Source organism: Hyperolius riggenbachi, chromosome 2, assembly GCF_040937935.1.
Source record: "Hyperolius riggenbachi isolate aHypRig1 chromosome 2, aHypRig1.pri, whole genome shotgun sequence".
NCBI lineage: Eukaryota > Metazoa > Chordata > Amphibia > Anura > Hyperoliidae > Hyperolius > Hyperolius riggenbachi.
Window position 1 is genome coordinate 524,811,276 of NC_090647.1, and position 24,458 is coordinate 524,835,733.

The following is a 24,458-nucleotide window of genomic DNA, read 5'->3' on the forward strand; positions in this document are numbered from 1 at the left end:
TTGCGTGGGAACTGGCTTTTAAAGGGACAGGTAAGTATTAATGGTTAATTAAGAATATTAAAGGACTTTTTTCGTGGTTATGTTTTTTGTTCAATTAAAATACTTTTTCTATGTGTTTGTGTGTTTATTTACTTTTAAGGAAATGGGTAAGGGGTACTACAAGTACCTCTATACTCATTTCTCCTGGGAGGGGGGTGGGCATCTGGGGGACCCCTTTTTAAAGGGGACTCCCAGATGCCACCATGAACCCCTCCCCAGGAAATCGCGGCCTCCACCTCCACCGCCCATCGGAGGTGGAGAAGAGCCCCTTGTCCTTGGATTGGACAAGGGCTCGGAGGGGGAGGGGAAAGCTTGGCTGCCCCTCCCCTTCCGAGACCCCCCAATCCATGGACCATGCGGGCTGGTATAGTCAGGGTGCGGAGCCCCACGCGGCCGGTGCTCCGCATTCTGGCTATCCCAGTCTGCATGGGGGACAAGGGGTTAAAGAGGTCTGGGAGGGGGGACCCCACGTCGTTTTTTTTTATATTTCCCACACTCAGAACGAAGTAAGTAAAACTCTTCCCACTTGGGGGAATCTATGAAAATAAAACACTATTGTTACCTGTGCAAAAAAAACTGACATTTTCCGCATTTAAAAGACATTTTCGCCCTTGAAACTTAAAAATCGATTTTCTCAAAAACTATAATGTCTTTTTGAAAAAAAATTTTTTCCTCTTATTCCCACTGATCCCCTTAATATACCCTGTGAATTTGGTGTTCCTAAATTTTAAGCAGGCTTTGCTATTAACCGTTAAAGTCGGCGGGTTTTTAAATGTATATATTTTTCCTTTGAAACTTTAACATCGATTTTCTCAAAAACTATAAGGTCTTTTTGAAAAAAATTTTTTTCCTCTTATTCCTTCTGATCTCCTTAATATATTCTCCAAATTTGAGGCTCTTAGCACTTAAGGGGGCTTTGCTATTAACCCTTAAAGTCGGCGGCTTTTTTATATTATACGGGAGCGTAATATTACGCGATTACGGCAGACTGTGTAATTTCAATGGGAGTTTACTGTCTTACGCGTAATTTGTTACGCGTAAAACGTAACCCAACGGTCTATGCGTAATTAATTACGCGTAATACCGTAGCCTTACACGTAACGCTTACGGTGCATTTGTAGTGAATTACGATGCGTAATTACGCTAATGCGTAATTTCGGCCCAGCACTGCCACAGTCACTTATTAGCGTCATCACTGTCGCTAATCAGCATTGGTACTATATAGTATCTGTAAGTGATCATTAGTGATCACAGTCAGATCTATATTAGGGTCACTAGGATCCACAAAAAAACGCAGTGTTTGCCCGATCAGGCCTGATCGTTTGCCCGCACCTGCGTTCAGCCCGCCCCACCGCAGTGACAGAAATGTTTTTTTCTGATCACTGCAAAAAACACTGTACACTAGCGGTGGCACTGTAAACATCAGTTTTGATTTTTTTTTTTATCAAAACGCAGTGACCACAGCTTTCTACCTCCCAAATACTCCCTTTCGCTAGGTAGGTGCTCTTTTTCCTGGGTAGTCTCAGAGGAATACCTCCTACATTTAGCAGTCCACCATGGCAAAAAAGAGGTTTTCCAATGAAGAGATATACAGGTACATGGACTAGTTGGATGAAGATGATTGCGTCGACTCATCCGACGAATCTTCTGGTTCAGAGTACGAACCTGTAGACAGCAGTGGCTCTCTGACCGATAGTTCTGATGACGAGGTTGAGGTCCCGGCTAGAGCCAGGAGTACCATACCCCATGTCACTGGACTGCAGGTGGCGCAGGATCAGTCTCAAGGGCAGCAGAGTGGTGCTAGCGCTGATCTGATTTTTCTTGGTGCGGCATGCACCAGCAGCGCAGCATCTCCTGGACCTATCAACACCATTACTACCGTAGAAGACCCTGGTGAAGTGGTGAACACCAGCCTGGTAGTAGAAACTGGTTCGGTGGCACGTGCATTTAGACCCGATTCGCAGCCACCAAGAAGACGGGCCCGTACTCCCATTAGTTTCCCAGAAGTGCTGGCAAATCCTGATTGGCATTCCCCTGATCCCGCCGCACCCGTACTGCCCCCTTTCACCGCCCAGTCTGGAGTCCAGGCAGGTGGAGACAGTTGAACTAGGATCGGCCCTAGACTTTTTTGAACTGTTCCGCACCCAGGATCTCCTTGACTTAATTGTGGCTGAGACCAACCGTTATGCCACAAAATTTGTAACCGCAATAATGTATTGCGCTCTTATTGGTCTACACACCCAATACATAACATGCCCATGTTCTCTGCTGCCATGTCCAGGTCGCGATTTGAGATCATCCTGCGCTTCCTGCATTTTAATGACAACACAACCAGTCATGCAAGAGACCACCCAGCTTATGACTGGCTCCACAAAATTCGGCCCCTCATAGACCACCTGTCATCCACATTTGCAGATGCTTATACCCCTGAACAGAACATCTGCGTAGACGACTCCCTCGTACATTTTACCGGTATAGGGTGAAACTGTATAAGTGCAGCAGCCAGTGGACACTGTTCACAATCAAGACAGCAAAGCTGTTTGTTACATGATATGGCATCTCCTACTACTGTCCCCTTAATTAAAACTTAAGCCAAAACCCCACCTTGTTTAATCAAAAAACCAGGACTGCAATTGACGATGGAGAATAAAGGCCAATGCAGCCCAATTTTATTCAAATTTTTTAAACTTACAACATTTTAATATAAAACATAACTTGTACCAAATAACGGTAAAATCAGTAACATTGGAGCAAGGAAAACCAGAGGTTATAAACAAGAACCTTGGGAATGCAGCTATAAGAACCGGACTCCGACTCGGGGACAGCTGCATGCCCATAAAAAACTCTTTGCAGACGATCTCTTTACTGCGAGGAGTTCACACGCGTGTACTCCGTCAAAACCTAACCACCGTCCTCCGGCAACCTTGCCCCGCCAACAGCTGCAATGACGACAATCTTGACTTCCCAATCCGAAAAAAGGGGGATGGTGGGTGGGCACTTTACTTCTTCCCTGCACGCTACCTAGCTCCTCCCTTTCCTCTCACTACCCACACTCAGCTTCCTTCCCCCGCAGCTCCGCCTGACTCTCCTATTCCGCCCCCTCCCTCCTGAAAACTTAACCCCTGCACTGCTAGACAGGAGGCTAGCCCTATCATGGGGGGCCCTCCTGAGTCCGCTTCACTCCCTAATCCAGGCCCTGCCTTAGGGCTATAACAGTGATTCCTGCTAGAAGTGGGTTATACCACTGAAAACTACTTAGGCAGGAGTTATGTTTGTGAAAAGAAAGTAAAAAAAACCACCACCCCTAACAAATGGATTAGCCTTCCAGCCGTCATCAGTCACGATTTACATTACTTGTTGTATTTATGAAACCATTCATTTTTTAAAAAAACTTTTTACACTATTTTAGAAGGATGTTTAATAGTTTATGCATAAACCCCTTTTTATTTTTTTCCTCATTCGTGAAAGAACTTCTTTAAACATTTTTAACTGTGGATGTTGCCCATAAGTACGGTCACATGACTTTACCGGTTTCCTCTATTTTAGAGAGTGAGTGCAGCAATGTCCTAAGTCATTACAGGAGACTTCAGAGAAAATTGATGATGAGGAGGAGGTGAAAAAAGTTGTCAAAGGTAGATTTGTATTTATGTATGAGAGTCCTTTTGATCTGTTCTATTCAGACAGCCAGGTACAATGATTGTCTTCTACATTGATCAGCCAAAACATTAAACCCAAATTAAAATGAGTTACCTAATACTGTATATGAGACATCTAAACCTCGCCCTGTGCATTTATTTATTTATTGTATTTATAAAGCTCCAACATATTGCGCTGCGCTGGACATTAGTTTAGGTTACAGACAATATTTAGGGGTGACATACAGCAATATGACAATACAGGAATACATGCAAACCAGATCACGCAGCATGGTATGAGTACAAGGTAATGCTTAGTCAGTCACTGGATGGAGTATGGAGATTAGGCAAGTTAGGTTCACTCAGATGCATAGCATGGGTGCACAGTAATGGAGGTGCATAATCAGGTAGGAGACACAAGGAGGAGGACCCTGCCCAAAGGCTTACAATCTAGAGGGAGAGGTAGGGACACGAAAGGTAGGGGACCATGCGGGGTTAGAGCACTTGTGAGGGGTGGTAGGCCAGAGTGAAAAGGTGAGTTTTGAGGGCCTTCTTGAAGATGTTGAAGGAGGGGGCTGCCCTAATGGGTGGAGGTAGTAAGTTCCATAGTGTTGGAACAGATCTTGAGAAGTCCTGGAGGCATGCATGGGACTGGGTGATGTGGGGGCCGTCGGGCGAAGTTCATTGGAAGAGCGGAGTGAGCAGCTAGGTGTGTACCTCTGTGTAAGCATTACATCTGAGCACTGCATACTGTAGCGCAGGGGTGCCCATTAGGTAGATCGTGATCTACTGGTATAGCGCATAGGACTTATGGGTAGATCCTGCACCGCCTACTTGAGTGACGGACGCATCTCCCTCTGTCTCTTTAGTGCAATATACTGTCCTGAAGATCTTCACAGTAGTGTAGAGGATTATGGTGTTGCAAGGTGGGGAGCCATACATTTAAAAGCAAGGTGGGGGGTGACCATTCGGGTCGCAGTGAGGGAGGGGGAAGCAGCGGCACAATGGGATGAATGTGGGGCTACCTATACTGCTTTTATTATGATAGAATGAGGCTCTGCTTTGGGGGAGGGGTGTAATTTTAGTGTTTGCCATAGGCACGATTTTACCCAGATAGGCCACTGCTTGGGAATCAGCTGTGCTAGCATGGTAGTGGCTCAGAGGGTCCCCTCCCTACACTCTAAATCTGGGGTCTGTAGGTAGCATGGCTGCAGAGTTATTCTGCCTCAGATTAAGTGAATGAGGATGCATTTTTGTCACAGGGGGTAGGGTTGTAATGTGTTAAAGCAGGTAATAAAGTATACATTTGTTATAAGAAGACTCCTGGTGGATTTGTATTGTATGGTATAACCTGAAGACCAAAAGGTGGCTCCCTGTGAATTCAGGTGTAACAACATACAGAATTAACCTTAGCGCTCAACATAATTGGTAATTGCAGATCACTTCTCTTTCGCCACCCACAACATGGCTGCCTCCATTCATGGCTGACAATTTAAAGTGTAGTCTAAAAAGAAAAAAATAACTGGACTGATGTGTAAAAACATTGATTCTGGCTTTCTCTCCCTCTCATTAGAATGTGAAAAGAGAAGAGCGATCCCAAATTTCGTGGATCGGTTATTCGGTGGTGAGCTGACGAGCACCATAATGTGTGAGACGTGTCACGCGGTAAGTTCACAGCCTGAGGATGGTCCTAGTTGCATTCCGCTCCCCTTCTCCCTCCCGCCATTCCTGAAAAATAACTGCAGCGCACATACAAGAAGCAACGAACACAATCGGTTGTTCCAGTGACAATCTCCATGCCAACGGCGGCGTCATGTTACCTCCCATCATTATGTACCAGCATGTCACATGATGCCACCGCCGCCATGGAGATTGCTGCTGGAACGAGCGATTGGGTGAGTTAAACTCAATTAGGAGGGAGACACAAACGTATGCAGCGGCGTTGAACTGCATTAACCACTTGAGGACCGCAGTGTCAAACCTCCTAGTGACCAGGACATTTTTTGTTAAAATGGCCACTGCAGCTTTAAGGTCAAGCTGCAGGGCCACACAACTCAGCACACGAGTGATTCCACCCCCCTTATCCCCTCACCAACAGAGCTTCTTGTTGGTGGGGTCTGATCCCCGCACAATGTTTTTTTTTTTTTTTCCACAAATATTTTTATTAATTATTTTTAAATAAATGTGTTTTTTTCCTCTCTCCTAAACCCTCCCTCCCTCCTCCTGCTAGCCAATCATTGTGATCGGCTGTCATAGTCTTCAGCCTATGACAGTGGATCACCGCTGACACTCTGGAGGGGACAGCCGTGTCATACGGCTGTCCCCAGTACAGCGCTACTGCAGATCGCAGCGCTGTACAAAGTAATTAGTAATTACGCCGTCAGTCTACCGAGCGGCGATCGTCGCTGGGAGACCTCCGCCTTCCAAGCAGGAGATGCGTGGGCAGCATGCGCGGGATCTCCTGCTAGCCTCATAGACAGCCGTTCACGCCAATCGGCGTGGAGCGGTCCTGGGGCTGCCGCACTGCTCACTCCAATTGGCGTGGAGCAGTCAGCAACTGGTTAAAGAGGAATGTGGCCCGATTACAAAAAAAAGTTTTCCCACCCCTGAGCTAAAATCTATGTATTTCATGGTGACCTGCCAGAAATGGTTGAAGCTCTTTTAGCACTGTTTGTCGGGCCAGTTATCCCTCTGTCAGCTGGTGTTGCTCTGCAGAGCCTATATACAAGTCTGCAGATGGTAAGCCGACTATGGCCTCAAGTCACTAAGAAGTTTGGACTAGTCTACTGATGGTTTTAGTCTACTGATGGTTTGGTGTAAATCAGTCGCATCAAAAGGGAAATTTACTAATAATTATTAATAATTACTATTAATAATTACCAAATGTTTTAGACCTGTTTTTAGACGTGGTCTAAAACATTCAGTAATTACACAATTCACATAGGCAAGTAACCACGCCCACTTTTTCTGGCAGAAATTAGACCATCTGATTTCTGTCGGTAAAGTACTTCTGTGAGGTATTTTAGATGTGAGGATGGAGCTTTATAAATTAATTATGCAGGAGTTTAAATGTATCCAGAGGAGAGCTTGACAGAGGCGAAGGATGTCAGTCATTGCTACTCGTATCTTTAGACCTAGTACGGTAATTAGACCTAATTACCGAATGTTTCAGACCAGGTCTAAAAACAGGTCTAAAATATTCAGTAATTATTAGTGAATTCCCTTTTGATGCAACTGATTGCTCCTTTACACCAAACCATCAGTAGACTAAAACCATCAGTACAACAGGAACATTGAGAGCCTAATATAGTGTAGTATGTACTGGAAAAGGGGGAATGTTAAAGTGTGAGAAAGCTATACTCACAAACCAGGGTTACCTTCCAGGTAACCGCTGTCAATACAGGTGAGGAGATAAGACCTGTCCTCATTCAGGATTAAGAAGATGCTCTCTGTAGATCAGAAAGAAGGGGGTAAAACACCCCTCCACCAGGGGTGGACACCGTATTCATAGAGAAGGAACAGAGGCGCCAACAGGATAAAATAAACTAAAATTCTTAAAAATGCTTGGGAGTCAGTGGTGGACTTATCTCCTAGAAGATACAATAACTTTCAATTTCAAAAAGACATGAATTTATTGTATACTCCCAAAAAGTGCTACAACGTGTTTTGCAAGCATAATCCGCTTCATCGGAAATAAACAGGATATAGTCAGTGATGCACCAGTGGCCTCCGTCTGTTACAGAGGTGGCTGGTGCATCACTGACTATATACTGTTTATACCCCTGTTTATTGCCTGATGAAGCAGGTTATGCCTGCAAAACGTGTTGCAGCACTTTTGGGGAGTATACAATAAATTTGTCTTTTCGAAATTGACAATTATCGTGTCTGCTTCTAAGAGGTAAGTCCACCACTGCCTCCCAAGCATTTTTAAGAATTTTTGTTTATTTCTTCCTGTTGGCTGTTCTTTCTCTACGTAAAACCATCGGTAGACTAGTCCTAAACTGCTTAGTGAATTGAGGCCCATATATGTGCTTCCAGCTTACCACCCTTGACCAGCTGTGGCCTGAGTCATAAGCATGCCCCTGGTAACTGTCTGAAGCACAGAAGGTGGAATCATGTCGCTATGGGTAACAAAAAGCAGGTTTTTTTGGGGGGGATATTATGCATGAATTCTGGTAAAATGATGTAAATGAATTCTTACATTCACAAGTGAACATCTTGTAATGTGTCTCTCTTGTTGTCTCTCCCCTTAGGTGTCTTTAGTCCATGAGCCTTTTCTGGATCTTTCCCTGCCTGTCCTGGATGACTCGGTAGGAATTTGCTCGAAAGAGAACCTGTCTTGTCTTAACAATGTACCCCAATTTCACAATACTCCCAAATTACTTCTGCGCATCCTGAGAGCTTATTATTTCTCATTTTTATGCAATTTTGTTTTTTTAAATGTTTAGAATTTTAAACTGACGTCTCCAGGCTGAGTGAAATAGTGTGTATGGAAAAGGCATTTCTGGCCATCCATATAATACTGACTTTTATCTCACCAGTCTCTTCAGACTGCCCATTAAAACCTTGAAGACCACCCTCTTTACTTGCCACTCCTGCAGCTAAAAGTTTATTTGCATAGGACCGAGGACATAACCTTTATCAAAACACCAAAAGTTGGTGATATTTTGAGCAGTCTCCTTGCTTGTCCAAACCGTGGAACTTTTAATATAAGCATTGATTCACCAGGTCTTGTGGAACTTTGGAAATCAGATGCATTGTCCTGCTATTGCTTACTAACTACCTGCTGCAGTGCTGTATGTAGGGTACCTTGTTTACCCAGTCTGCCTACATGAATTTCTGCATTTAGTGCAAGTTTATGCAGTTTGAAGTGTGTGTGCAGCTGCTGGTGTGCATGTGTTTTTTTTTTTTGGTATCTGCATCAGCTGAGGTTACATTTGATATACGGTCGTGTATCAGTATTTTTAAGGTGGAGGGTAAGGGGATTTTCTATGGCTGTTCTACGATTTTTCAATACATTTTTATACCTGTTTCAGGAGACACTCATGTTTTTTTTTTGGTTGATTCTAATATTTCACAACTTGTCAATAAAATGCCTTTTAAATCAGCAGCAAGCAGGAAAACACTCAAAATATATATATATTTTTAATTCCAAAGTGCTGCTGGGAAGCTATTTTAAAGTATACCTGAGTTGGGGCAGGAGAGAATGTATACACACCTGGGGCTTCCTCCAGCCTGATCGCTCCCTCGATGTCCTCCGCCGCCTCCCAGTTCATTCGCAATCGTCTCTGCTAAGTCCACTGGCCTGGGGCCCACTGTGCATGTGCGGCCTGGCCTCGTGCCCCCATCGTGCTCTCCTCGCTGGGAGCGTTCTGCACCTGCGTTGACTAAACCGACTGGGCAATTTACTGGTGCTCATTGCAGATAAATGGGGAGGTGGTGGAGAGGACGTCGAGGGAGAGATCAGGCCAGAGGGGGTTGGAGGAAGCCCCAGGTATGTATATATTTTTTCTCTTCTGGGGATCACCACAGGTAAATCCTACACCGCACTTGTGGCTGCCTAACTGATGCGGCGTAGAATTTACGCCACCTGCTGTTTCCGCTCTTGTGCGCTCAATTGTGCGCACCCGAGACAGCCGACATCTCCTCTCAGTGATCAGGAGCCATGGCGATTGGCTCCTGATCATGTGATCACTACGATCGCTGGCCAATCGTAGTGATCACTGTTGAGCAGCGGCGGTAGGAGGGGAAGAAGGGGACGGGACTCGCCTGCCTAACGTTCCCCCGGCGATAGTCACATGCCTCCGCTCTGCCCGGCATCCCTGCTAGAGCTGCTCATTGCAAGACCCTGGGAAGTGAGTAATGGCTGATAGCTGTACCGGGGACACCTGGCTATACTGGGGGCAACGATGCATAGCTAGCTTATAGTGGGGATATGGCTGCCTGGCTTTCTAAACGCCATCCACTTACCTCTTCCCCCCCCGGCATGTAAACTGCTCTGGTCCCCATGGGGGGTTAGGCAACCGGTCCTCAGAAGGTTAAGAAAAAGGTAAAAACGTATTTCCTAGGATAAAACTCAGAAGAAAATGTTATGTTAATTGCATATGGGACCTTATTTAAAGAGACTCTGTAACAAATTTTTCAGCCTTATTTCTTCTATCCTATAAGTTCCTATACCTGTTCTAATGTGGTCTGTCTTACTGCAACCTTTCCTAGTTGCACAGTGGCTGTATTATCTCTGTTATATAGTCTAATCTTCTTTCCTTTGTCAGCTTTGTCGGCTCAGGCAGGAATGTGCTGCTCTGCTGTGATAGGTAGAAGTTATACACACCCTCTCCACGCCCCCCCCCAGGCTCTGTATGAGTCACAGCCTGAGCTTCTCTCAGCCCATCACATGCTGGTTAGCAGCCGCCATGTTTTTTGTTTGTAAACACTGCCTAAAACTGGCAATTGCAAGCCAGGATTGCAGCAGGGAGTGGCAGAAGCAGCAAAGGAGAACATAATGAATAGAATGGTATGCTTTGTATTTTAAGAATTTTAAGCCTCAACTACACGAGGCGATCCGGCGGCTCGATCACCTCTTCCGCATCCCTGCGTGTCCCCCGGATTCGATCCGCCCTCGTCCCCGCCCGGCGCAGCTTATCTTCCGCTCGATTCCCTGCCATTGTCCCCTCGTGGGGAACGAGCAGGGAATCGGCGGTGGCAAGATCCGACCTGTTGGATCTTATCAATCGAGCCGCATCAGCTGCTCGATTGATAAGGCACATCGGAGCCTCATCTACGCGTGTAGATGAGGCTTAAGAGTACAGATCCTCTTTAAGTAATGAGCAGTTGCAGTAGCGTACCTAGGGCATTTGGCACCCGGTGCTGGGTATTAAAAGACACCCCCCCCCCCTCCTAAAAAATGAGCGTGGCCACAACCTGCGGCGTGCTTCGCAGCAAAAAAATGGGCGTGGTTATGACCAGATGAGGGCGTAGCTAACTGTATTTTAAAGTATTAGCTAGTATAGTTGCCCCCAGTATAGCTAGTACAGTTTCCCCCAGTATAGCTGCCCCCAGTGGAGCTAGTATAGTTGCCCCCAGTATAGCTAGTATATTTGCCCCCAGTGTAGCTAGTATATTTGCCCCCAGTATAGCTGCCCCCAGTATAGCTAGTATAGCTGCCCCCAGTATAGCTAGTTTAGTTGCCCCCAGTATAGCTAGTTTAGTTGCCCCCAGTATAGCTAGTTTAGTTGCCCCCAGTATAGCTAGTATAGCTGCCCCCAGTATCGCTAGTATAGCTGCCCCCAGTATCGCTAGTATAGCTGCCCCCAGTATAGCTGGCCCCAGTATAGCTGCCCCCAGTATAGCTAGTATAGCTGCCCCCAGTGTAGCTAGTATAGCTGCCCCCAGTATAGCTAGTATAGCTGCCCCAAGTATAGCTAGTATAGCTGCCCCCAGTATAGCTAGTTTAGTTGCCCCCAGTATAGCTGCCCCCAGTATAGCTAGTATAGCTGCCCCCCAGTATAGCTGCCCCCAGTATAGCTAGTATAGCTGCCCCCAGTATAGATAGTTTAGTTGCCCCCAGTATAGCTAGTTTAGTTGCCCCCAGTATAGCTGCCCCCAGTACAGCTGCCCCCAGTATAGCTAGTATAGCTGCCCCCCAGTATAGCTGCCCCCAGTATAGCTAGTATAGTTGCCCCCAGTATAGCTAGTTTAGTTGCCCCCAGTACAGCTGCCCCCAGTATAGCTGCCCCCAGTGTAGCTGCCCCCAGTGTAGCTAGTATAGCTGCCCCCCAGTATAGCTGCCCCCAGTATAGCTAGTATAGTTGCCCCCAGTACAGCTGCCCCCAGTATAGCTAGTATAGCTGCCCCCAGTGTAGCTGCCCCCAGTATAGCTAGTATAGCTGCCCCTCAGTATAGCTAGTATAGCTGCCCCCAGGTATAGCTAGTATAGCTGCCCCCAGTATAGCTAGTTTAGTTGCCCCCAGTATAGCTAGTTTAGTTGCCCCCAGTATAGCTGCCCCCAGTATAGCTAGTATAGCTGCCCCCAGTATAGCTGCCCCCCGTATAGCTAGTATAGCTGCCCCCCAGTATAGCGAGTATAGCTGCCCCCCAGTATAGCTAGTATAGCTGCCCCCCACCCAGTATAGCTAGTATAGCTGCCCCCCAGTATAGCTAGTATAGCTGCCCCCAGTGTAGCTAGTATAGCTGCCCCCAGTGTAGCTAGTATAGCTGCCCCCAGTGTAGCTAGTATAGCTGCCCCCAGTGTAGCTAGTTTAGTTGCCCCAGTATAGCTGCCCCCAGTATAGCTGCCCCCAGTATAGCTAGTATAGCTGCCCCCCAGTATAGCTGCCCCCAGTATAGCTAGTTTAGTTGCCCCCAGTATAGCTGCCCCCAGTACAGCTGCCCCCAGTATAGCTAGTATAGCTGCCCCCCAGTATAGCTGCCCCCAGTATAGCTAGTATAGTTGCCCCCAGTATAGCTAGTTTAGTTGCCCCCAGTACAGCTGCCCCCAGTATAGCTAGTATAGCTGCCCCCAGTGTAGCTGCCCCCAGTATAGCTAGTATAGCTGCCCCCCAGTATAGCTAGTATAGCTGCCCCCCAGTATAGCTGCCCCCAGTATAGCTAGTTTAGGTGCCCCCAGTATAGCTAATTTAGTTGCCCCCAGAATAGCTAGTACAATTGCCCCCAGTGTGAGGAAGGCCTGGAAGGAGGGGTGGCGGGGAGGGGGGCCGGACCCCCCACCTCCCTCACCTGGGTCCCCTCCTTCTGGCGCTTCCCTCTCCTAATTAACAGCAGCGGGCAGGAGCGGCGAAGAAGACTCACTCACCTGCTCCTGGCGATGGCGGCGGCGCATAGCGTCATCCTCACGCGACGCTGGTCTCCGACCTCTCTGTCGCTCACTGTGCTTCCGCCAATCAGGAAGCACAGTGAGCGGTGGAGAAGGCGGAGACCAGCGTCACGTGACGATGACGCTATTTGCCTTCGCCTGGAACGCAGGAAGGTGAGTCTCTTGCCCGCTGCTGCCCGCTGCGACTAATTAGGAGGGGGAAGCGCCAGAAGGAGGGGACCCAGGTGAGGGAGGTGGGGGGTCCGGCCCCCCTCCCCGCCGCTTTCCCCGCCACCCCTCCTTTCCGTGCTGCTTCCCCTCCTGTCTTGCACAGGCCTCTGTGGGAGGCCTTGATGACACCCCCTGGGGCGCCCGACACCCGGTGCGGGGCGCCCCCTGCCGCCCTATGGTAGGGACGCTACTGAGCAGTTGTTTCATTCAACCCATGCTGCCCTTGGCACAGTGGGTGACTAACAATCTTTCCACTGTATATTAACTTCTCAGTATGGCCATTAAGTTGTCACCCGGCTGTTCATGTACACTAATATTTGTTAACACCTGCCGTAGTAGTCCAGTCAGTCTCTGTTATTGGCTGCCTGGAGATATCAGACTCTTCCTCGCAGTTTGTATCATACACTATTGTGCTTTTATTTCAGCCTTCCAAGAAGAATACCCCCAAATCAGCAAAAGCAGTCTATGAAAAGAAGGATGAGGATGCTAATGATGACAGTTATGTGAAGGAGAAAAATGAGGTTACTTCAGGGCCAAGTAAACACCTTCAAAAGAAAGCAAAAAAGCAAGCCAAAAAACAAGCCAAGGTCAGCAACTCATGAAGACAGTCTTGTTGTCACATTCAGGGCGCCACCTCCACTTTCATTATTATATATTTATGAATCACTGATGTCTTTCAAAGTAATTTTCGAAGTACCGTACATAGTCATATCACTACCTGTCCTTTAAACCATAGTTCCCCAACCCTGTCCTCAAGGCCCACCAACAGTACGTCTTGCATAAGACCACAAACATTCACATGTGAGGTAATTAGTGCCTCAGCAGAGCTAATTAACTACCTCTGTGGCTTTCCACAAAACATGCACTGTTGGTGGGCCTTGAGGACAGGGTTGGGGAACACTGCTTTAAAGGATATCCAAGCTGAAAGAAAAAAGCTAAGCTTAACTTGCCTCTGACTTCCTCCATTCCCTAGTAGTCTATCAGGTCCAATGCTGTAGTTCCGCTACACTCCAGTGCGCTGGAATCCCCTCCAAAAGGTCCCCACACCTCTTATCATTGCGTACCGGTGGAGGGAGCATCCTGCGCTTGCGCAGTTCACAAAGACTTACTGGGCAGTTGTCCAATACTCCTAGCCATAGAAGTGTGATCACCAGAGGTGCGCACATGCGTAGAAGCTTGCAGCCACAGGGATCTTTCAGAGAGGCTAGCAGCGCACTGGAGGGAAGCAGGTAAGTTAGGCTTTCCTTTTTTCTTTCAGGTTGGATATCCTTTAAGTGGAGCTCACTATCTAATCCCAACCATAGTCATAGTCTAATGCCTCTACTTTGTGTGAACATCACCTCTGGTCTGCTTTTCTTTCATATGCTAGTTTGGTTCTTTTCTTGTTCAGTAGTTACTTATTTACTTTTTTTTAAAAGAGAAGATACAAACTTTACAAGTACAATCCTCTCGGGTTTACTTTAGGCCTTATATCTGAGTAAATTGGTACTAGTTTAAGGATCCAGACAATGAAAGTCAGCGGAAGGTGCCGAGTAAATGTTATGATCTATTATCTACTTAGGTCCTTTTCACTGAAAAATTTGTCATCATCCAACAGACTCAACGGCGACAGCAGAAAATACAAGGCAAGACGTTAGTGTTGACTGATCTCAATGCGAGCCAACAGGACGACGAGGAATCCATCCCTGACAACAACATGCTGGACAACAATTGTGAGCCACAAGAGCAGACCACAGCTGAGGCGTTGTCTCCTGAGCTAACCAGTGACAATGATGTGGAGAAGAACGAGGAAGATCTCGATTGTTCTAAACACAACAAAGATTTGTGTTTGGCAAATTTGGAAAATAAAGCTGAGGCAAGTCTTGAAAATAACCATAATTCAGCAGTAGAAGATCAGGAGAATAATCACGAACTGAATGAGAGAGTTACAGAACTAACTGGATCCAATAATGAAAGTATTGACAACAAAACCCAACTCAGCAGTGAAACAACGGAGGTTCTTCTAGAGAATGGAAACCTCCCTGAAGTGAACATGGATATTGTCGAGGTCCAAGACGAGATGTCTTCGAGTTCTCAAGCAGAAGATGATGTAGATAATCAACTAACGGAAAACCTGAACAGACTCAATCTCAACTCAAACCTTGAACTCAATGATATTGAAATTGAAATAGTAAATGACGTGCCCACAAACCAAGTCTATGAAGTGGTGAACGAAGATCCCAAAACTGCCTTTTGTGCCCTCTCAGACAGAAAGGAGCTTCAATTGGATGAGTGGTCAGTCCTTAGTTGTCTTTATCAGTTTACCCGCAAGGAGAACCTGGTTGGAAACAATCAGCTACTGTGCAATACCTGCACCCAGAGGCAGGCAAAGATGCAGAAACATAATAACAAAGGTAAGTAAGGCTAATAAAACACCTACCTTGATGCCATAAGGTTTCAGTGTTAGAGCTGGGTTTTCATGCGCAAGCTGTGATTAGTGACTGCCCTGACCTTTTCCAAAACAAGAAGAGGAAGGGATTATGATGACACTGCCCCACTGTCCATTGCCCTGTTAAAGTGACCCAGTAAAGACTCAAAAGAAAATTAACCAAACACGACCCTACATAATCGCAACATCTTCATACTTAAAAAGATAGAATTTTTGCATCTTCCTTTGAAGAACGTCCTTAAAAACCTGCATCACATTTATAAATGTTCCCAGCTCTCAGTAATGAAAAGAGAAATCTTGTACCGTTCTGATGCTCCGTCACATGATCAGTTGTCAGGTAGTCATCACATGGGCTATAGCGTAGGTTTTAACTGCAGGTGTCCAGCATTTTTAAAAGCCATCTGAACCCAATCCTCTTGGGACAACCCTGGGTTGTCAGACAGGGCTGTGGAGTCGGAGTCGGGGCAATTTTGGGCACCTGGAGTCAGAGTTGGAGTCGGAGTCGTTGATTTCATAAACTGGGGAGTCTGAGTCTGAGTCGGATGATTTTTGTACAAAATCCACAGCCCTGTTAAGTATTAGACTAAGGAGTCTGAGTCGAGGAGTCGGAGTCTGAGCCATTTTGGGTACCCGGAGTCGGAATTGGAGTCGGAGTCGTGGTTTCATAAACTGAGGAGTTGGAGTCAGAAGATTTTTGTACCGACTCCACAGCCCTGTTGTCAGGTAGTCATCACATGATCTGTGAGATAGGTTTTGACTGCAGGTGTCCAGGATCTTTAAAGCTCCCTAAATCAACCCTCTCAGTACAGATCTGGGTTACTGTGTGTAATATAAAAAAAGTCTGTAGATCATATCTTCATATGTAAACTGGCGTGAAGGAGCACCCAATGACGCCCAGAAATGTGTGCCACGACCCGCACCCTAGTACCACTAGGGTCATATAGCAACGGATCCAACAAAGGGAAGGCACCATAAGCAGTAATTATAGCTCTTTAGACTTTATTTGTAAAACTACAATGTGAAAATAAAACAAACATGACAGCAGCGACAGACTGCTGTTTCAACCTTTTATAGGTGCACCTTACTGACTATTGCAGCTTGAGAAAGACCTATGGAGGCTGAAACGGCAACCTGTCACTACTGTCATTTTTGTTACACAGTTGTGTGCAACTAAAGTCTAAAGAGCTATATTTACTGCTTTGGTGTAGACAATTTGTTGTTGCCCCCCCCCCCCCCCCCCCCCGGTTGGAGGGGGGTTGCTGTGTCCTGCATAAAATAAAACAATCACAATGCCCTGCTTTTGGGGAAGATTTATGGGAGGGGCCTTCCCAGACTACCACTCAGCCTAGCAGAGCCATATGAGAGGGGCGTGTCCCAGACCCCCTGCCTCGCTAGGAGTGCATGAAGATTGTTGTGTTTGGGTGAGAAGAGTGCAGAGGTCGTCATGTGATCCCCAAATGAATGCGGTTTACATGTTTTCTTCTTTTAAACCTAGTAGTGTATGAGTGTTTATAGCGAGGGAATTGAATAACTTATAATTCCTGTCAACATTTAACTTTTTGATTCACACAATTCTTCAAACTCCTTTTTGTTTTCAGTGGAGAAGAAGTTTGTCTACACTAATGGCAAGAAGCAGATGTTGGTGTCGGCTCCGCCTCTCATCCTGACTCTCCATTTAAAGAGATTCCAACAGGTATATTTTTCTTGCATTTCGTATATTGCAAGACTATGATAAAGAGTCGGCAGCATCTACTAATGCGTTGTGTATCAGCATTTTCTCTTCTTTTCTGTCTGCTCTGCCTGGACCTATCCGCAAACCTTCCTGCATTCTCGCCTATGGGTGTCTTAGACTTTTGAGGGTCATGTGATGTGACCCCACTCTCTGATAAGAGTGCCACTCTTCTTTGCGCTAGGATTAGGCTTGCACTTTAAAAATGAGAAGAATAAGAGTAGGCTGACAGTCAGAGTAGCTGGGGTCCCCTCTGCATGTAACCCAGAATCCCCCATGCTGATCCCAAAATGCCCCCTACACACTCAACATACTCAACACACACACACACACACACACACACACACTCCACACACACACACTCCACACACACACACACACTCCACACACACACTCCACACACACACACTCCACACACACACACACACACTCCACAAGCACACATACAGACTCAGCACACACACACACTCAGCACACACTGAACACACACACTCCTATTGTAGCCTTGTAACCAGGTGATCTCCACCACCAGTAATCAGAATGGTAGGAGTAGATTAGAAAGGTGCATACACACGCACTACAAGAGGCAACGACTGGTCCGGCTGGGCGGTCTTTTAGCTGGCAGCGCTGAGCGGATCGCTCAGAAACAGCGTCATCAGTCCGCCGACAGCGCATGCACACGCGCTACTGTTGGCTAAGAGACCACCTAGCGGGAGGGTCCGGAGGACCCGTCGTTGCCTCTTGTAGTGCGTGTGTACGCACCTTAACAGTCATGTGAGCCCCACCCACAACTCTCTTGAGCATGCTCCTCTGGTGGGAGCGTTCTGAGCTTGCACAGCTCACAAAGACTTAAACTGGGCAGGTGCACAATACTCCCAGCCACTGGAGTGCGATCAAGAGGGGCGCAAGCATGTGTAGAAGCCCGCAACCACAGCTATGATCCGTGATATTTCAGAGAGGTTAGCAGCACACTGGAGCACAGCAGAACTGCAGTGCTGGACTAGATAGACTTCTAGGGGCTGGATGAAGACACAGGTAAGTTGAGGTTAACTTTTTTCTTTCAGCTCAGATATGCTTTAAGTGGAGTCTTGGTAGGTGAGATTTTCCATCCCTCTGATTCATTTAGTTGTCCGTCTTTGTACCCTTTCTAGAAGGTCAATGTCCTTTCTATAGTGTGGTGCCCAAAACTGTATCCCATACGCCAGATGTGGCCTCACAAGTGAGTTATATAGAGGGAGTAGAATACTAGCACTTCGAGATTTTATTTCCCATTTTATGCATCCCAGATTTTTATTTGCTTTTAGTTACTGCTTAGAATTTTATGATTACTTAACTTGTTATCAACCAGTATTCCCAAGTCTGATGTTCCTAGCTGTATGCCATTTATTTTATATGGTGCTTCACCATTGGTACATCCAAGGGGCATGACTTTAAATTTATCAGCATTAAATTTTTATCTGTCATGTTGTTAAGATCCTGTTGTAACATTTCACTATCCATCTTGGTGTTTATAATTCTGCATCATTTTGTATCATCTGCAAAGTTTGCTACATCGCTCTGTATTTAGTTTATTGAATCATTCAACAATACATTAAAAAGAATTGGACCGAGTCCTGACCCTTGTGGTACCCCACTGCTAACCAATTCCCATTTTGAGTTCCGTTTACCCCGTCTGTAATGTGCTCTGCCATCTTTTTACTTTATAGGCAGACTGCAGGTGCCGCAATTTGAAGTGCCCACGTTCAGTTGCTTTATTGCTAAGATTTATTTCCTTTCATTTGTAGAATGGTTTCAGTCTTCACAAGATCAATAAGCACATAAAGTTCCCAGAAGTGATAGACTTGGCTCCCTTCTGTACAGCAAAGTGTAAGGTAAGTAGCCGTTAAAGTCTTTTAGTAAAATAACTGGTTCCAATTGGAACTGCTATTAATAAATGTGAGGGGACCTTCAACACCACTTGTCATCAACTTCCAATTACACTAATTAGCATGAGAAAGAGGGAACAATCCACTTGTCCTTCATACCAGACACACTCAAGGTGGCAAGGGGGAAACACAGGATCAATATTGTGCAGTAGTAGAAGTAAACGGCCACAGTTTGCATACATGATTAGTCCTTCCAACATCAATACACAGTTGTGGACATACCGGATCAATGTGAGGAGTTAAACAGTGGATGCTTCTTCCAAAAATATATAAAACTAGCCAACCCGCATCGTAGCATACGCCACATCTATCTAATATAGTACGTGCCTCAACCTTGAAGCAAGAAGAAGTAGGCTTTCCATGAGAAAATGTATGCGTGCTCAAACACCAAGTTTAACCCTAGCAAGTCTGGCTTTGCAAATCCGGCCTAATTGGCTATTCATGAGACAATGCTCATGCAAATATGCATTTGCTTTCGCATGCCAAACTATACAGGGTCCAAAAACCAATAACGCAAAGTGAACGCCCTGCGGGAATTAGTTCATGCTACATTAGCACTGGGAGGCTTCCCAATGCCGACCATACAACCGGGGGGACTGCAGGGTCCCAGGCTCTCTCACTGCCTGGGAACCACAGTGGCACCCCGGAGGGGGTGACCCATGCTGCTCTCCTTTCTCATGTGGTGCCCCCAAGTTAATGCGCATGTAGCAGAATGCAATGGACGTTAAGGTAAGTGCCTGTTTTTAATATTGGGAGATGGGTGCGGACGGCTCTCCCCGGCGCTGGCCACACTTGGGGGGGTTGTCTGCGCCACCCAGCCTCACCCTCCGGGGTGCCGCTGTGGTTCCCAGGCAGTGAGAGAGCCTGGGACCCTGCGTTTCCCCCCCCCCGGTTGTATAAAAAGGGGGCATTGGGAATCCTCCCCGTGGCGCTCCTGGATAGTGCTAATGTAGCATGTAGCAGGGTGACCGCTTTGCGGTATTGGTTTGTGCATGCATTTGTATGAGCATTGTCTCATGAATAGCCAATTAGGACAGATTTGCAAACAGTGGCGTAGCTACAAACCTCTGGGCCCCGATGCGGAATCTGGATGTGGGCCCCCCCCCACGGCAACAACAGCCCCCCTCCCCTGGCAACACTTGATGCACACACATATCCGAATCCCTATAGCCAGCTATAGGTCCCCCCAGTATAGGTAGCCAGGCATAGGTAAGCCAGTATAGTTGCCCCCGGTATAGGTTAGCCAGGTAGGTGCCTCCAGCATAGGTAGCCAGTATAGTTGCCCCCAGTATAGGTTAGATAGGGAGGGCGGCGCCGGTATAAGTTAGATAAGTTAGATAGATAGGTGCCCCCAGTACAGGTTAGCTAGGTGGGTGCCTCTAATATAGGTAGCCAGAATAGTTGCCCCCAGCATAGGTTAGATAGGTAGGTGCCCCCAGTATAGGTTAGTTAGGTAGGTGCCTCCAATATAGGTAGCCAGTATAGTTGCCACCTGTATAGGCTAGCTAGGTGCCCCGAATACAGGTTAGACAAGTGCCCCCAGGTTAGATAGGTAGGTGCCCCCCAGTATAGGTTAGATTAGGTAGCTGCCCCCCAGTATAGGTTAGATGAGGTAGGTGCCCCCCAGTATAGGTTAGGTTAGGTAGCTGCCCCCCAGGATAGATTAGGTAGCGTTCCCCCAGGATAGGTTAGATTAGGTAGCTGCCCCCAGGATAGGTTAGAGTAGGTAGCTGCCCCTCAGGATAGGTTAGAGTAGGTAGCTGCCCCCCAGGATAGGTTAGAGTAGGTAGCTACCCCCCAGGATAGGTTAGAGTAGGTAGCTGCCCTCCAGGATAGGTTAGAGTAGGTAGCTGCCCCCCAGGATAGGTTAGAGTAGGTAGCTGCCCCCCAGGATAGGTTAGAGTAGGTAGCTGCCCCCCAGGATAGGTTAGAGTAGGTAGCTGCCCCCCAGGATAGGTTAGAGTAGGTAGCTGCCCCCCAGGATAGGTTAGAGTAGGTAGCTGCCCCCAGGATAGATTAGGTAGGTAGCTGCCCCCCAGGATAGGTTAGGTAGGTAGCTGCCCCCCCCCCCCCCCCCAGGATAGGTTAGGTAGGTAGCTGCCCCCCCAGGATAGGTTAGGTAGCTGCCCCCTCAGGATAGGTTAGGTAGGTAGCTGCCCCCCCCCCCAGGATAGGTTAGGTAGGTAGCCGCCCCCCCTCCCCCCAGGATAGGTTAGATTAGGTAGCTGCCCCCCCCCAGGATAGGTTAGATTAGGTAGCTGCCCCCCAGGATAGGTTAGATTAGGTAGCTGCCCCCCAGGATAGGTTAGGTAGCTGCCCCCCCCAGGATAGGTTAGATTAGGTAGCTGCCCCCCCAGGATAGGTTAGATTAGGTAGCTGCCCCCCCAGAATAGGTTAGATCAGGTAGCTGCCCCCCCCCCCCCCCCGGATAGGTTAGGTAGGTAGCTGCCCCCTCCCAGGATAGGGTAGGAAGGGGGGAGCCGCAGCCGCGGGGAGGGCGGCCCGACCTCTCCCTCCCTTCCTCTCCCCGGGCCCCCCCCCCCCCCTTCAGATGCAGAGTAAGCGGCGGTGATCTCCTCCCGCTGTATAGATGTTGTTACACACTGCTTCCTGTTTAGCCGGAAGCAGTGTGTATCAGCATCTATACAGCGGGAGGAGATCAGCGGCGCTTGGAACGCAGGGACGGAGGTGAGTTCTGCCTACAGCGCTTCCGTGCGCCGCTCACTCTGCATCTGAGGGGGGGGCCCCGGGGAGAGGAATGGAGGGAGAGGACGGGCTGCCCTCCCCGTGGCTGCGGCTCCCCCCTCCCAATAGCGCGCACGGGCCGCACGGTCGGCACTACAAAAAGACATGGGCCCCCAGGGCCCCTCCCCGCCTCTTCGGGAGCCGGGCCCGGTCGCCGTGGCGAGCGTTGCGACCACAGGCCCTACGCCCCTGTTTGCAAAGCCAGACTTGCTAGGGTAAGGCCTCTTTTCCATGGGCTGTTGATAGGCAGTGAAATGCCTCTGACTCTCACAACTGCTCACTGCTGCCTGGTAACTGCTTGTTGCTGCCTGGTAACTGCTTGCTGAGCACACAGCTCAACAGTCCGTGGAAAAGAGGCCTTAAATTTGGTGTATGAGCACGCATATATGTTCTCATGCAAAGTACTTCTTCTTCTGGCTTGAAGGTTGAGGCATGCCCTGGGGGCAGGGCACTACTTCTTCTTCTTGCTTGAAGGTTGAGGCACTTACTCTATTATATATATATATATATATATATATATATATATATATATATATATATATATATATATATATATAATTAAAAACCATTTAAAAAGGAGAGGTTTAGTTGGCTTACCTCCGCTGTAGATTTAAAAAGTAGCCAATATGACTCAATTTCAATTCAAGAGTTTATTACACACAGTGGGCATTAAAGTCTTGAGTTTATATCAAGTCATATTGGCTATTTTGAAATCTACGGGAGTGGTCAACTATATCTCTCCTTTTCTTTTTTAACTGTTTTTTAATAATGTTATGTTTTTGGTTTCCTCCATCCACCAATTACTATTATCTACACCTATGTTGGTATGTTGCATTTTTAGTGTACCTTTAGTAGCTTTTAGCGTAGCTTTAGCCCTCAGGATGACCTACCTATCCAGGAGTGCCACCTCTGAGGACTCTGTCTTTTTTTTCAACCAAAATAACTATGTAACTATAGAATTTAATGGTTAAAAAAAAAAGAATTTAATGGCTATACCACTATCGGTACTTTTGGCGCCCAAAACCAATTAGTGTTAGTCAACTTTTTAGAGGGGTTAAGGTTAGGCATTAGGTGAGGGGGCTTAGGCTAGGTACTACCGGGGGAAGGGGGGTATTTAAGGTTAGCCACCTTAATGGGAGAATTAAGGTTAGAATTGGTTAGCCAATATTTTACTCATAGTGGCTTATCTCGGCACCCAGCTGATGCAACATGACAATGATATGTACTCCTCTGCTGTAGGTGCCTCTGGAAGGGATGAGCGGAGTGGCAGGCCAGTGGGTGTGAACTGAGTTTGGATTGCCGTATTGCAATTAAAAATGACAGAGCCTGTCATGATTTGGCTCTGTGTTAATGATAGTGCATCGGGGGGTTCTCAGGTTTAAATAATTACCTAATCCAATGTCATCAGGTCACAGGTGACTCTCCACCCTCCTCCACGGGAACGCAGTCGCGGCCATGTTTTTGCAGACTGCCAAAGCTCTAGGGACACCTCCACCTGCATTGCTGCAGCCCACCCCCAGCTCAGCAGCTACCAGTTACGCAGTGGCTGCCAAGCTGGGTCAGGCCACAATAATGCAGATGGAAGTGGCCGGAGACTCTACAGCAATTGTGAAAGAAAATGACCAGGGCCACATCTCCGAGAGGGGCAAATCAGCCACCTGCCTGGGGGGATGGTGCCAGAACAGGTAAGTATTTAACTCCATCTCTATCATGACAGGCTCTATCATTTTGACCTGTGGTACTTTTTAACCCTGTAATATATAGAACTGAACTGCAGACATTTTTGAAAGTGTCATTTCCCTGTAGAAGGACAAGCCCAGTAGGTCAGATAGAGTTCAGTTTTACAGGATAATCCTTGTCCTTGTTCTTCTTGCAGAACATCTGTGATGGAGAGTCCAGCTTGCTATACTCCTTATATGGTGTGATTGAGCACAGCGGCACCATGCGCTCTGGACACTACACCGCCTACGTGAAGTCACGAGTTCCGAACCCTCGTCTGTGTGACCTTGTGCTGCGGGGAGCGCTTCCCGAGGGTGAGACAAGTTCAGGGATAGCTCCATGTACTCTCCCATCACTCCATCAGTACTCACATTAATTCACATTTTCTGTCTTTGCAGCACCGAGTTCAGAGCCTATGAAGGGCCACTGGTTCTACATCAGCGACAGCCATGTACAAGCCGTGCCAGTCACTAAAGTCCTCAATGCCCAGGCCTACCTCCTGTTTTATGAGAGGATACTGTAACTGGAGGAGACTCCTATCCGCCACAATCTCCATTGCCAAGGAATAATATTTATTTTCGTTAAACTTCCAAAGTGCACCTGTCATTTCATGCTGTAAAGAGGGTGGCTTGGGAAGGGCAGAAGCTGCCTTTTTTCCAGAATTTGTAGGAAAGTTCAATGCAATAGAAAATATTGGAAATCTTAAGTAAAAAAAATGCAGTTTAACTTACCGGAGCTTCTTGCAACCCCCTCCAGACATCCTGGGCATGCACCGCCTTCCACAACCCTCCAGCCAGCAGTGGCGACCTGTGCAAAGCTGGCCAGCCACGCGCCTTTTCATTTCTACTGAGCATGCGCAGAACACTCCCAGCAACGGCAGCACAATCGGGGCGTGTGCAGCTCGGGGGCTGTGCATGCACAGTAGCCAGCAACTGGCTGCGACCGACCAGCTTTGAGGGGGTCGCCACTGCTGGCTGGAGGGTTACGTAATGATGGCGCGGGCACAGGATGACTGCAGGGGGGCTGCAAGAAGCCCCAGGTAAGTTAAACTGTTCTTGTTTTTCTAATTAAGTTACTCTTTAAATTAAGACTTTTCTAAAGTCATTAAAACAATCTAGGTTATCAGATGAAGGATAAGAGATTTGCATCTGTCCACAGTTCAGCTTTAGAATGGGTGTGCTTATTCTATAGGAAA

General features: G+C 47.3%; 1 protein-coding gene across 1 annotated transcript in view; it reads left to right on the forward strand.

Moving 5' to 3' along the window:
* LOC137545265 (ubiquitin carboxyl-terminal hydrolase 16-like) overlaps positions 1 to 23,857 on the forward strand; it is a 129,220-nt gene extending 105,363 nt beyond the window's left edge. The window contains exons 20-28 of the mRNA XM_068266383.1: positions 3,611 to 3,671; positions 5,248 to 5,339; positions 7,928 to 7,984; positions 13,143 to 13,304; positions 14,315 to 15,110; positions 16,744 to 16,838; positions 18,659 to 18,745; positions 23,421 to 23,577; positions 23,662 to 23,857. Of these exons, the coding sequence (XP_068122484.1) occupies positions 3,611 to 3,671; positions 5,248 to 5,339; positions 7,928 to 7,984; positions 13,143 to 13,304; positions 14,315 to 15,110; positions 16,744 to 16,838; positions 18,659 to 18,745; positions 23,421 to 23,577; positions 23,662 to 23,786 (1,632 nt within the window). The 3' untranslated portion in view covers positions 23,787 to 23,857. The remainder of the gene's footprint in view (positions 1 to 3,610; positions 3,672 to 5,247; positions 5,340 to 7,927; positions 7,985 to 13,142; positions 13,305 to 14,314; positions 15,111 to 16,743; positions 16,839 to 18,658; positions 18,746 to 23,420; positions 23,578 to 23,661) is intronic.
* The last annotated feature ends 601 nt before the right edge of the window (positions 23,858 to 24,458 follow it).